The following is a 14,736-nucleotide window of genomic DNA, read 5'->3' on the forward strand; positions in this document are numbered from 1 at the left end:
GGGGACGGGTGACAGATGCGAAGAGGAGGGAACTCTCTTTGTTGGTCGTAGCGTACTGTTGCGCCCGGGGAAGGGCGGAATAGAGGGAGCGTGGGATGGAGTGTGGAGGGAGTGCCGTGGAAAGATGGCATTGTGTGGGGCGTGTTAAGGAAGGGGCGATGAGGACGAGCGCTATGGGGCAGGTGTGGTGGAGATGAGTTAACGCCGTGCCGGTGTGGCGTGGTGGGTTTACTGTGAGAGAGACGGTGAGGAGGGAGCGCAGTATAAAACCTGAACCCCTCTCTCCCTTTTCTAACCCCACTCTCTTTTCCCTCCTTCCCCTTCTCGCACCTCCCTCCCCATCGCCCAGCCCGTCTCCTCTCTCGCTCCCTCCCCTGTCCCTCCCTCACATTATTTCCCCTACTGTCTCCCACTGTCCCGTTCTTTGCGCCCTCTCTCTCTCCCGTCTCTCCTCTATCACAGTACCGTCTCTACCACTCTCGGTATCCCTCTCGCACTCTTTCGCTCTCTCGCTGCTCACTCTCATGCCCTCCCCTCGTCCACCAAACCTCCCGCTCTGCCCACGTCTCTCTGTCCCTATGGTTACCGCTCATCTCGCCTCCACGCCTTCCCCTCCTCTCTATCCACACCTCTTTCTCGCTCCTAGACTGTCTCCCCCTCGCTCTTTCCCCTCCCTCTGAAATTATCGTTCTCAATTCCCTATCCCTCTCTCACCTTTTCTGCCCTCCTTTCCTCTCCCTTTTCATTCCCCTCTCTTTCATCTCTCACACTTCTCACTCCGATCTCCCCAAACACACTCTCCCCTTCTCCCTCTCCCACTCTCCCCAGTTCTCGCATTTTCATACACAATGCCCACAGCACTCATTCCCCTCTGTCCATCGTTAGCCGTTTTCTCTGCCTCCACGTCTCTGTCATCTCCCCCCTTCACCCTCACACTCTCTCTCGCTGTCTCACGCATTCTCTCCCCCTCACATCCCTCTCTCTTCCCTCACCCCCTCTCTCTTCTCTCTCTCCCCGACTCCCTGCCCCGTTCTCTACCGCTCTCACGCTCTTCCTAATCTGCCTGTCCGACTCTCTCTCCCAGACGGTCTGAACTCCACCTACTCAGATATGAACTTCCGGACAGTGGAACCTCTCATGGATGAGGACGCAGATCCTTCCATTTCCTCCAGACACAGCAGGCTTCAAACCGCTGCACCAACAGGTCAGAGTTCACATTGATGACGTCATTCTGCAGTGGTCACGTGCTATACTCCCAAGCGTCCAAGTTTCTGATTCATCTGCCTCGACCACTTCCTCTGTCAACTTGTCCCATAGACTGACCACCATTTGGGTAACAGAAGGTTGTCATTCCGCTCCGTAATTAAACCCCTTTCCCCTCTCACCTCAGACCTGTGCGCTCTGGTCCTGGATTCTCCAGGTCTAGGGGAAACTAACTGTACGCATTTACCGCTCCTGGTTTTAAACGTCCCTGTAAGGTTACCCCTACGTTCCAAGAATTAGTCCCACCATCAACCCAGTCGTGGCCCCTTGCACCTTTCCGTCTGCCTGCACTGTCCTCTCTCTTTAACTGTGACACTTTACTCTGCATTCTGTGATTGTTTTGCGCTGTTCTACTCCTATGAAGTGATCTGTATCTATGGATGTGACTGGGACCTCTCCTGTCTGTGATGTATATAGAAACATGGAAAACATCCAACACAATACAGGCCCTTCAGCCCACAAAGCTGCGCCCAACTTGTCCCTACCTCGGCTTTACCGATTGCCCTCTATTATTCTAAGCTCAATAGAACCAGAGAATATTACAGCACAGAAACAGGCCTTTTGGCCCTTCTTGGCTGAGCCGAACCATTGTTCTGCCTAGTCCCACTGACCTGTACCTGGCCCATATCCCTCCAATAAACCTTTCATCCATGTACCTGTCCAAGTTTTTCTTAAATGTTTAAAGCGAGCCCACATTTACCACTTCATCTGGCAGCTCATTCCACACTCCCAGCATTCTCTGTATGAAGAAGCCCCCCACCATGTTCCCTTTAAACATTTCCCTCTTCACCTTTAACCCATGTCCTCCAGTTTTCTTCTCCCCGAGCCTCTGTGGAAAAAGTCTGCTTGCATTCACTGTATCTACACCCATCATAATTTTATACAGCTCTATCAAATCACCCCTCATTCTTCTACGCTCCAGGGAATAAAGTCCTAACCTATTCAACCTTTCTCTGTAACTCAGATTATCAAGTCCCGGCAACATCCTTGTAAACCTTCTCTGCACTCTTTCAACCTTATTAATATCCTTCCTGTAATTCGGTGACCAAAACTGCACACAATACTCCAGATTCCGCCTCACCAATGCCTTATACAAACTCACCATAACATTCCAACTTTTATACTCAATACTTTGATTTGTAGCCATCCAGGAGTCTCTTAAAAACCCTGTCATATCTACCTCCACCATCGTCGCCGACAGCCCATTCCCACGCACTCACCGTTCTCTGCATAAAAAAAAACTTACCCCTGATATTTCCTCTGTACCTGCTTCCAATCACCTTAAAGCTATGCCCTCTCGTGTTAGCCTTTAACTATCCGCACGATCAATGACTCTCAATATCTTGTACACGTCTTTCAAGTCACCTCTCATCCACCGCTTGGAGTTCCCGTCGTTAATGACGAATTCTTCGAGTAAGTCTAGCAGTCACCCTGGACCTAGTTCCCTTCCTATCCCGTGCCTCCGTCGGGCAAGCCTGGCCGGACTGCCCTTGCCCGGCGGGGGACTCTACACCTTTCAATCCCTCTCTGCCGACGGATTTGCCCCGCAACCTACCCAGGTGCCCCGCGACATTCTCAGGCCCCCGTGTTCCTGCCTGGGAGTTCCGGGCCCTGACTCGTAGTTGTGCAGCCCGCCCAGAGGTCTCTGCTACTACCTATCACTCGCTGCAGACGGGTTTGCCCTGCACCCTGCCCAGGTGCCCCGCGACCAACGCAGGCCCACGTTTTCCTGCCAAGGAGTTATGTGGCCCGCCCAGACGTCTCAGCCCCTACCTATCCCTCGCGGCAGACGTGTTGTGTCCCGCAACCCGCCCAGGTGCCCCGCGACCAACTCAGGCCCCCGTTTTCCTGCATGGCAGGTCCGGGCCCTGCCCAGGAGGGATGCGGCTCACCCAGGAAGGATGTAGCCCGACCAGTGAACTCCTAGACCCTGCCTGAACTCCAAGATCCTGCCTTGCCAGAACTCCGGTATCCTGCCTTGCCTGAACTCCAAGATCCTGCCTTGCCAGAACTCCGGGATCCTGCCTTGCCAGAACTCCGGGATCCTGCCTTGCCTGAACTCCGGGATCCTGCCTTGACTGAACTCCGTGATCCTGCCTTGCCTGAACTCCGGGATCCTTCTTGCCTGATCTCTAAGACTCTCCTGGAACCCCAGAATCACCTTGATCGTCACGTCCCTCACGCACACCACGGTCACCACATCTTGTCTATCGTTTAGCTGTTCCCGTCCTGCCGCTCGTCCTTCAGTGCCTGCGTCCTGCACGTGTCCAGCCTCCTGTCCCCTTATGACGCAGACACCTGTCAGCCTTTGCCAAGCCAAGGAATTTGGACTCTCGGCGATGACGGCTGAAAGTACATGAGATTGAGAGAGGGAGGTGGTTGACGTGGTGGAAGGAGAGAGCGCGGATGGTGGGTGGGAGGGAGTCACACTGGCGGACATGGTTGAACTCACACACACGCTGAATGCTCTCATTACAGGTGCGCAGAAACAGGAGCCGAAACAGAACATCGGAAATAGACAGGACCGTAAGATCTGCCTACTCTGCCTGGTTACGTTCAGCTTCGGCGCGATAGTGGCCGGGCTCGCGGTCTATGGTGAGTCGAACGGACCGCGGGTGGAATCAGGCCTTACACAAACAGAGTGGAGTGAAATGTTAGCGTGAAAGCTCAGCGTGACACCGACACGCCCCTCACTGTGACACAGTCGGGACCCTCCATATAGCATAGATAAGACCCTTACCGTTACAATGTCAGTACCCAACCGTGCACGACAATACCCGTTGAACTGACACACCTTTTAATGTGACACCGGCTCTCCTCTCACCGTGACACCGACACTGCCTTTACCATGATAGCTACACTCCTCACACTGTGACACCGCCACACCACTCACCTGACGCCAACACTCCCCACACTGCGACACCGCCACACCACTCACCTGACGCCAACACTCCCCACACTGTGACACCGCCACACCACTCACCTGACGCCAACACTCCCCACACTGTGACACCGCCACACCACTCACCTGACGCCGACACTCCCCACACTGTGACACCGACTCACCCGACACCGTGTCACTGACACCCATTACTATCACTCTCAGTATCACAGACTCGTCAGTCTCTGATCACTTCCGACCAAAACTACCACAGACTTTGGGAACAACATCAGGAGATGAACAGGACCCAGCGCCAATGTAAACAGCAAGTTCATGAGTTGAACTCAGCCCTTGAATTCCGGACATCTGAGAACTCCCTCCTGGATCTCTCTCAGAGAATCTGTCTGAATAATCTTTCCGCTATGCACAACAACCTCACTATCCTCGAAAACAACAATTCCGTCCTCAACTCGGATCTCTCGGAGCTGAATCGAACGCACAACGATCTCCGTCATCAGTTCAATCAGCTCGAAATGAAGTACAGAAACATCACCGAAGACAAAGCTCAGATTTGTCAATACCTCACCAGGAGAACAGGTGAGACGACATCCTCCGTTTCAAATGCTCCATTTTACAGAGGGGGTGAGAGATGGGGAGTTAGGAGATGGGGAGTTTCACTACAACACTTACCCAAGGAGTTTGCGGGAGGAAGGTATGGCGGGAGTTTCATTCTTTGTCTGATCCTGGGACGGTGTGATGGGATGGTGTGGAGGGACCTTCACTCAGTGTCTGACCCCGGGAGAGTGTGATGGGACAGTGAGGAGGGAGCTTCACTCTGTGTCTGCCCCAGGGAGTGTGTGATGGGACGGTGAGGAGGGAGATTCACTATGAGTCTGACCCCCGGAGTGTGTGATGGGATGGTGTGGAGGGAGATTCACTCTGTGTCTGACCCCGGGAGTGTGCGATGGGATGGTGTGGAGGGAGATTCACTCAGCGTCTGACCCCTGGAGCGTGTGTTGGGACGGTGTGAAAGCAGCGACACCTGCTGTCTGAATCCGGGATGGGACGTTGAGCAGGGAGGTTCAATTTTTCCCGGATACCAGTCGGTGCAATGGGAGATTGGAGAGAGATTCACTGTTTTTATGTTCCTGATTTGCAGAGCAAACATGTCCTAAGAACTGGATCGAAAAAGAAGATAGTTGTTATTTCATATCTACCTTGGAGAAATCTTATGATGGATCGAGGGAACATTGTTCAAACTTTGATGCAAGGCTCCTCGAAATAAATTCAAACCAGGAAGATGTAAGTGATTCCCGAGTTCTAACATAGACTGATTCATTCCACACCGACCCGTCACACGATCCCGGGGTCAGACACAGAGTTAATCTCCCCCTACCTCGTCCCATCACACACTCCCAGGGTTAGACACAGAGTGAATCACCCTCCACACCATCCCACCACCCACTCCCGGGATCAGACACGGAGTGAAGCTCCCTCCACACCGTCCCGTCACACACTCCCGGGGTCAGACACATAGTGAATCTCCCTCCACGCCGTCCCATCACATACTCCCGGGGTCAGACACAGAGTGAATCTTCTTCCGCACCGTCCCATCACACACTCCCGGGGTCAGACAAAGAGTGAATCTCCCTCCGCACCATCCCATCTCACACTCCCGGGGTCAGACACATAGTGAATCTCCCTCCACACTGTCCCATCACACACTCCCGGGGTCAGACACAGAGTGAATCTCCCACCACACCGTCCCATCACACACTCCCGAGGTCAGGCACAGTGAATCTCCCTCCACACCGTCCCAACACACACTCCCGGGGTCGGACACAGCGTGAATCTCCCTCCACACTGTCCCATCACACACACCCGGGGTCAGACACAGTGTGAATCTTCCACCACTCCGTGCCATCACACATTCCTGGGATCAAACACTAGGTGATTTCATCTGTGTCCCATCTCTTCACGTTCCCCGTGGTGAGACCTGGAGACAGGCTCAATGTAACCCACCGGCCCGGCCACCCTGAGAAATCTCGTCTGTGGGGATGTATTGCCCGGTTACAAATCAAGCCCACGAAATAACGAGCACTTCACCATTTGCAATTAAACGATTAGGTTTTATGATTCTTCATCTGACCAGAGGGTTAGTCTAGAAAGCAATTTTACCATTTTAACGAAACAGTCTAATGCGCTCCTTGGAGTTCACTGTTTTCCCGTCCGTTCTCCATCAATTTCCCCCGGGCCTGGTCCACTTCCGACCCCGTTCCAAGTCCGCTCAGGCCTGCAGTCTACGATTACTACGTTCTGTCATCTTCTCTCTCCATCTTCTGTCGAAAAATAGCCCGCGAGTCCCTCACTCTCGGACTCACAGGAAAGAAAACCCCTCCCATCATGGTACGCATGGTACATTCCAAAGCCCGCGTTATCTCTCGTCATAACACAAACACACTGCTGCTACAGAGAAACCTTTACATTAGCAGTAAAACATTTCCCAGGGCGTTGCATGTACATTAATCGAAGGGATTTAATTTCACAGGATTTTGTTTCCACCAGTGTCGCCGATCGATTCGTTACTTACTGGATTGGAAAATGCAGAGACGGGTGAGGTTGGGAGTGTTAGATTTCCGTGGTGTGGGAGTGACACGAGGCAGTGGGCAAACAGTTGGGGAGTGGGTTAAGTTTGGAGACTGACAGAGGGCCGTGGGGGGAGAGTGAGACAGTGGGATTAGCTTGTTGAACGATGCAGGGTTGTCGGTATTCATTTGGGAACTGACGCGCGGTATCAGGCGATTAGTTTAGAGGCTGACTAGGGGCTGTGGGGAGAGCGCGGTATCATGAGATTAGTTCAGAGGCTGACTTGGGGCTGTGGGGAGAGTGCGGTATCATGAAATTAGTTTAGAGGCTAACTGGGGGCTGTGGGGAGAGCGCGGTATCATGAGATTAGTTTAGAGGCTGACTAGGGGCTGTGGGGAGATCGCAGATTAGTGGGATTAGTTTGGCGATGGTCTCCGGTTTGTTGGATCTGTTTTGCCTCTATTGGAATTGTCTAACTCTCTTTGACAGGAATGTGATCTCTTTTCTTCTGTACAAGATGTACTATAAATGGCACACCTGCAGAGAGTGCAACTTGCACTCACGGGGTTACAGTTGTAACAGTACATACAGATTCATCTGTGAGAAGTCGGCACATTTAAACCCGGATATTCCTGAAGAGATCCAAGGTCCCTGTCAACAGCCTCTCGGGCCGACTTCAATCACGTGACTTCACCCCACTTCTCCCCATTCAATCTACCCCACTCTCACTGTCCCATCCTTTCATCCCCTCCCATCCTCTCTTCCCCTCCTTCCCAGCCCAGACTCCTCCACTGCTCCCCCTCTCCTCTCTGATCCACACCTCCCCTCTCTGCCACACTCTCCCGGCTCCCCCCATTTTCCCCTTTCTATTCCATTTATCTTTTTCCCCTATTTCTCTCTAACTTACTCCCTTTCCACCATCCCTACCCCTCGGAAACCATTCTCTCTATCTCCCCTCTCCGTACTTTCCACACACTCTCACCACACTGGCTCTCAGTTTCCCATCCCAGACTGCGCCTCTCCTGTCTTCATACCCACGCTCCAAGTAATGCAGACACATATTCTTGCCTTCTCCCCAGAACTCAGACACTCAAGTCCCGGCAACATCCTCGTACATCTCCTCCAGCACTCTTTCCAGCTCAGTGGCATCTTTCCTACAGGAGGGCGACGAGAACCGAACACCGCCCTCCATGTGCGTCCTCACCGACGCCTTGTACAACTTCAACGTGACCTCGGTACGGTGCAATGATGCAAAATTAACGGGAATTTGGAGAATTAATAAAAACTGCAATTAAGTTCAATACCGAGGGAGTGTGTAAGTGTTCAGGGACCGTTCGCAATCTGATGGCGGAGGGGAAGCAACTGCTTGTAAATTGTTGAGGTTACGGGCTCCTGTATCCCCTCCCCGATGGCACCGGTGAGCACAGGGCATTTCCCGGCTGGAGGGGGTCCTCGCTGATGGATGGGATATTCCGGAGTTATTCCTTCTTGAACATGTCCTCGATGGAGGGGAGGTTTGTGCCCGCGAAGGGGTTGGCTGAGCCTGGAACCCTCTGCAGCCTCTGGCGACCCTCTGCTTTGCAGCCTCCACACCATCGGCGATGAGACAAGTCAGAACGCTCTCCACAGTACATCCAGAGAAATTCGCTAGTCTTCAATGACAGACCACTCTCCCTCAAACTCCTAACCTTGCAATCCCCTCTGTACCGGGAGAGATATGGGTGGTGGAGAAGGCAAGGGCCGGGTTGAGTCCAGAATACACTCCGGCTCAGTCTCGAAATAAACAAGACCACAGTGATGAAATCCAAAGATAAATTCACAAACAGCAGTACAAGAAATGGATCCCGTACGGTTGAGCACTGAGTGCTCGGCGCGAGGCCTTCACCGACAGACATTCCATGAAGGAACATTGGCAGACAATAATTGGCAGTCTGAGTCTTAAAGGGAAAGTGACAGCGAACTACTCTCCGAGGAATGGGGGTGCTGAAACCTGGATGCCTGAGGCTGTTCTGTCAGGAACATGACACGTTCTTCGTGTCACATGAATGTGTTGTGCCCAGTGTAGACCCTCTGAGATGCTGATAGCCAGTATCCCAGGAACTTCAAATACCATCATACGACAGAGTGGTAGGAGTAAGCCATTTGCGCCATCGGGTCGGCCCACCATTTGATCATGGCTGATCCACTCTCATTCCCAATGTCCAGCTTTCGCTCTGTTCTCTTCATCCTCTGTCTGGTCAGGAATCTATCACTCTCTGTCCAGTAGCTTCTCGTCCACGGCCGCGTTTAACAAATAATTCCACATTTTCATGGGTCTCTGGCAAAATTAATTCCTCCCAATCTCTGTTGTGAATTGACATCCCTCTATCCTGTGGCCGTCAAAGGTATGTTTGGAGAAAAATAGGTGCACGATTTCATGAAAAGAATACCTCTCCAACTGTTAAGGACGGGGGTGGATCGATCATGCTTAGGGCTTGTTTTGCAGCCAGTGGCAACGGGGAAACTTTCACAGGTAGACGGAAGAATGCATTCAATTATATACCAGCAAATTCTGGAAGCAACCATCACACCACCTGTAAACATGCTGAAGATGAAAAGAGGACGGTTTCTACAACAGGATAATCACCCTAAACACATCCTAAATTCAAAATCCACAACGAACTATTTCAGGAGGCGTAAGCTGAATGTTTTGCCATGTCCCTCACTGTCACCCGACCTAAACATGATCGAAAATCTGTGGATAAATCTCAAAAGAGCAGTTCATGTAAGACGGGCAAAGAATCTCGCCGAACTAGAAGCCCTTTGCACGGAACAATGTGTGAAAAATACCCCAAACAAGAATTGAAAGACTCTTAGCTGGCTACAGAAAGCGTTTAAAAGATGTGACACTTGCCAAAGTGGGTGTTACTAAGTACTGACCATGCAGGGTGCCCAAACTTTTGCTTCGGGCCCTTTTCCTTTTTTTGTTATTTTGAAACTGTAAAAGATGGAAATTAAAAAAAAGGTAATCTTGATTAGATTATTAAGGAAATACGTCATCGTTAACATTATGCCTTTTGGAAATCAGGTCCTCTTTTACTTCGTTAGCTATTCAGAGCAACAAAAATTTTGACCAGGTTGCCCAAACTTTTGCATGTCACTGGAGGGGCAAACTGTTGGTAGGTTTGTTTTCAGTTTATTTATTGTTTCCTTCTTTATAATTGCACAGTTAGAACAGTAGGCATGCCTGGCAGGAGAGTTAAATGCTCCTCTTGCAGGATCTGGGATGGCAGGGAGACCTCCAGTGTCTCTGACATCCTCGCCTCTGATAATTGCATCCGGATGCAGATTCTATCACGCGGATTTATGGAGTTGCAGCTGCTACTGGATGAACTCAGGGTCATTCGGGAATGTGAGGGGGTGGTTGGGAGACATATTGGGAGGAAGTTAGACCCCATGTGCAGTTTTCAGGAAACTCGGTGACAGTCAGGAGGTTGAAAGGGGTTAACCAGCTAGACCCACTGTTGAGTATCCCTGTGTCCAACTGGCTTAATAACAGGTCTACCATATTGTATACGTCTTGGCGGGGGAGACGTGTGGAAATGACCGAGAAGAGGAAAGTCTCACAATTCCGGTCTCTGGCACCGAGATTGTCTCTGTTGTTAAGAAGGGAAGGCGAGATGAAGCAAGCTGTGGTTATCGGCGATTCCTAGTTTGGGTAACATAAAACTGGTTTTCTGTGCAGGATAGAGATCCCTACATGGCGTTTTTCCTCCCGCGTGCCAGGGTCGCGACCTCTCCGATACGGTCCTCAGCAATCTCAAGTGGGACGGTGAGCGGGCAAAGTTCAGCACGGGCTGGTGTCGCCAGAAATAGGAGGGTAATAGAGATGTTGGGGTGGGAATAAAGGCTGCAGATAGTTGGATCACTGGGGTCTCTTCCAAGGAATATGAGACCGATGCATAAGCGAGCGTTTCTATCCAAACGAGTTTAGTTGCCATTCAACCACACATCAGTAAACAGGAATACAGCCAAACGAGTCAGTGCTACTCAGCATAAATAAACGCAATGCCAACAATCACACGCGGCATAAAACACACATAATACTTCTGCGATGGAAAAATAGCAAGTACGCGGTGGATATCAGTATTTATACGATCACACCGTGTTGACTGTATATACATTTACAGGTACACACATTTTTGCACATCTGCTGAAGGCCACAACAGAGCTTGTCTTCTGCGGAGCGAACACTGGGGGGCAGCACAGACTCCTGTCTGGAGACCGCACCACAACTCTCCGCGTTGAGCCGCTCCTTCATTTTCTCCGCCAGCGAGCAAAACTCTCAGTTGACACCTGAACCGAAGTAGAACTAATATCCCAGCGTGAGTTTCGCCATTAGAGAGGGGGAGTGGTGGGGTTTACAAATGGAGTAGGGTTTTGGAACAAGAATCCCATAACAGACAGTGGTGTGGTTGTTGTGACAGATGTTGTTCATACCTCAGACAAAGCAAGGAAGCAAAAGAGTGAGCCTGCTGGGACTCATATTATGAGTTGCGTCCATTTCCATGCAGGAAGTATTGTACGAAAGGATGATGAACTCAGGGCAGGGCCCAACGCCTGGAAGAATAATATTTTAGCCAACAGTGAGACTTAGTTGCAGGAAGGGCAGGACCGTTAGTTCAGCTTTCCCGGTATCTGCTGTTTTAGTCGAACTTGTACGGGGATAATTCAAGGGAAACGGGTGGCGGTTCTAGTTGTTGAATATTTTACGACAAATGTCTGTTAGGACAGAATGGAGAACTCGTCCAGGTGAGGCTTTAAGTGTGGAGCTGAGGAATAAGAAAGGAATGAACTCGTTCATGGGGCAACATGATCGACCAGCTAACAGTCCTGAGGGTTTAGAGGAACAAACCTATAAGAGGTCGCAGACTGTTGCATGAAACATAACGCTGTGATCTTGGATGATTTTAGCAGGTATTGACTGTGAGTCCCATACTGTGAAAGGACCAGTGGGATAGTTTGTCAAGCGTTTGGAAGAAAGTTGCCCGAATCAGTACGTATAAAGTCCAATCGAGGGAGTGCAATACTTGATCTCCTACTGCGGAATGGGACAAGGCAAGGGACAGAAGTTTGTGTAGGGGACCCCTTTGCATCTAGTGATGGTGATGCCATTAGAGACAAGGTCATAATGGAAAAGGATAAGTGTGACATTGAGTTTAGTTTCCGAATTTGAGGAAGGCCAGCTTTATTGGGGTCAGGAGTGATCTTCCAAGTGTGGATTCGGCCAGGCATTTCCGCTGTTCTTCGCAAGTTGGAGCCGGAGCACTGGTCAGCCTCAGTGTAGAGTGGAAAGGACCAGATCGTGAATCGATTGAAGCGTTGAAGGAGAGAGCGACTTCAGTGAACAAGATTGGGGTTCCGAGGAACTGACGGGCAAAGTAGATAGGATTTGGGACTGGGCTTGACGTTTCCTAGTTCCCTAATTGATTTCTGGTCGCCACGTTACAGGAAGAGTGTGTGTGTGTCTTTGGAGCGATACAGAAGGGATTCATTAGGATGCTGCCACGAATCGAGAGCACAATCTGTAAGCAGAGGTCAGAATTTTTTTTGCTTCTTTGCTCTGGAGCGGCGAAGGCTGAGGGGCGTCAGGACAGAATGAGGAATGAGAAATGCATGACCATGCTCACGGGGCTACATTACAGGCCAGCCAACAGTCCAGTCGGTTAGAGTTTGATGGTGTGCTTGTGAAGGGAAGAACTGAAGCTAATGTCGGAACCGGGAGTGTGTGATTTGACGGGGAAGAGGGAGCTTCACTCTGTGTCTGTAACAGGCAAATTATACAGATTAATTAGGAGGAGGTGCTTGTTGTCTTGAGGCAAATCAGAGTAGATAAATCCCCCGAACCTGACAGGGTATTCCCTCGGACCTTGAGGGAGACGAGTATTGAAATTGCAGGGTCCCGGGCAGAAATATTTAAAATATCTCTAACCACGGGTCAGGTGCCGGAAGATTGGAGGATGGCTCATGTAGTTCCGTTGTTTGAAAAAAGGCTCAAACAGTAAGCAGGGAAATTATAGGCCGGTAAATTTAACATCGGTAGTAGGTAAATTATTGGAAGGAATACTAAGAGATAGGATCTATAAGTATTTGGATAGACAGGGAAATATTAGAAACAGTCAGCATGGCTTTGTGCGTGGTAGGTCATGTTTAACCAATCTATTGGAGTTTTTGAAGGCAGTTATCCATGAAAGTAGATGAAGGGAAGGCAGTGGATGTTGTATACATGGACTTCAGTGAGGCCTTTGACAAGGTCCCGAATGGGAGGTTAGTTAGGAAGATTCAGTCGCTAGGTATACATGGAGAGGTAGTAAATTTGATTAGACATCGGTTCAATGGAAGAAGCCAGAGGGTGCTAGTGGAGGATTGCTACTCTGAGTGGATGCCTTTGACTAGTGGTGTGCCACAGGGATCAGTGCTGGGTCCATTGTTATTTGTCATCTATATCAATGATCTGGATGATAATGTGGCAAATTGGATCAGCAAATTTGCTGATGATACAAAGTTTGGAGGTGTCGTGGACTGTGAGGAAATTTTTCAAAGCTTGCAGAGGGATTGATGCCAGTTAGAAGAGAGGGCTGAAAGATGACAGATGAAGTATAATGCTGAAAAGTGTGGGTGTTACACTTTGGTAGGACTAATCAAAATAGGACATACATGGTAAATGGTAAGGCATCGAGGAATGCAGTAGAACAGAGTGATCTAGGAATAATGGTGCATAGTTCCCTGAAGGTGGAATCTCATGTGGATAGGGTGGTGAAGAAAACTTTTGGTATGCTTGCCTTTATAAATCAGAGCACTGAGAAGAGCAGTTAAGATGTAATATTAAAATTGTACAAGGCATTTGGTGACGTTAAATTTGGAGTATTGCGTACAGTTCTGGTCACCAAATTATAGGAAGGATGCCAACAAAATAGAAAGAGTACACAGGAGATTTACTGGAATTTTTCCTGAGTTTCAGCACCTAAGTTACAAAGAAAGGTTGAACAAGTTAGATTTTTACTCTTTGAAGCGTAGAAGGTTGAGGGGGGACTTCATAGAGGTATTTAAAATTATGAGGGGATTAGAAAGAGTTGACGTGGATAGGTTTTTTTTTCTATTGAGAGTAGGGGAGGTTCAAACAAGAAGACATGAGTTTAAAGTTTAGAGGCAAAAGTTTAGGGGCAACACGAGGGGGAATTTCTATACTGAGAGAGTGGTAGCTGTGTGGAACGCGCTTCCAGTACAAATAGTAGAGGCAGGTTCGATATTGTCATTAAAAAAAAATGGATGGGTTTATGGACAGGAAAGAAATGGAGGGTTATGAGCTGAATGCAGTTCTGTGGGACTAGGTGAAAGTAAGCGTTCGGCACGGACTAGAAGGGCCGAGATGGCCTGTTGCCCTGCTGTAATTGGTATATAGTTTTATGGTTATATCTCTCCTTACAAAACGTATTAGAGCGTTAGGGGTTTGAGGGGATGTGGTCTGTCATTGAAGACTCGCGAATTTCTCAGGATGGACTTTGGAGTGCGTTCTGACTTGTCGCATCGCCGCCTGGTGTGGAGGCTGCAACGCAGAGGGTCGCCAGAGGCTGCAGAGGGTTCAAGGCTCAGCCAACCCCATCACGGGCACAAACCTCCCCCCCATCGAGGATATGTTCAAGAAGGAAAGCCTCGGGAAGACCACATCCATCAGCGAGGACCCCCTCCCGCCGGGAAATGCCCTGTGCTCATCGGTACCATCGGAGAGGAGGTACAGGCGCCTGTAAACTCAACAATTTACAAGCAGTTGCTTCCACTCCGCCGTCAGTTTGAACACTCCCTAAACACTTAAACACTCCCTCGGTATTAAACATGTTTTGCAATATTTATTAACTTCCCCTATTTACGTTAATTTTACATCTTTGCACTGCACTGAAGTCACGTTGTAGTTGCAGGAAAGGTCGGTGAGGCCCGGCTTGGAGGGCGGTGTGACCCTCCTGTAGTAA

The 14,736-nt window shown here is 49.9% G+C and overlaps 1 protein-coding gene across 3 annotated transcripts in view; it reads left to right on the forward strand.

The window, feature by feature from the left end:
- The window catches only part of LOC140719952 (uncharacterized), a 15,997-nt gene extending 7,970 nt beyond the window's left edge, over positions 1 to 8,027 (forward strand). For all 3 annotated transcript variants that reach the window (XM_073034867.1, XM_073034865.1, XM_073034866.1), the window contains exons 4-9: positions 1,085 to 1,204; positions 3,742 to 3,858; positions 4,370 to 4,741; positions 5,304 to 5,446; positions 6,693 to 6,757; positions 7,220 to 8,027. In XM_073034867.1, coding sequence (XP_072890968.1) covers positions 1,085 to 1,204; positions 3,742 to 3,858; positions 4,370 to 4,741; positions 5,304 to 5,446; positions 6,693 to 6,757; positions 7,220 to 7,418 — 1,016 coding nt within the window. In that variant the 3' untranslated portion in view covers positions 7,419 to 8,027. The remainder of the gene's footprint in view (positions 1 to 1,084; positions 1,205 to 3,741; positions 3,859 to 4,369; positions 4,742 to 5,303; positions 5,447 to 6,692; positions 6,758 to 7,219) is intronic.
- Positions 8,028 to 14,736: the final 6,709 nt, after the last annotated feature.

This window comes from Hemitrygon akajei, unplaced genomic scaffold (assembly GCF_048418815.1).
Source record: "Hemitrygon akajei unplaced genomic scaffold, sHemAka1.3 Scf000033, whole genome shotgun sequence".
In the NCBI taxonomy this organism is placed as follows: Eukaryota; Metazoa; Chordata; class Chondrichthyes; order Myliobatiformes; family Dasyatidae; genus Hemitrygon; species Hemitrygon akajei.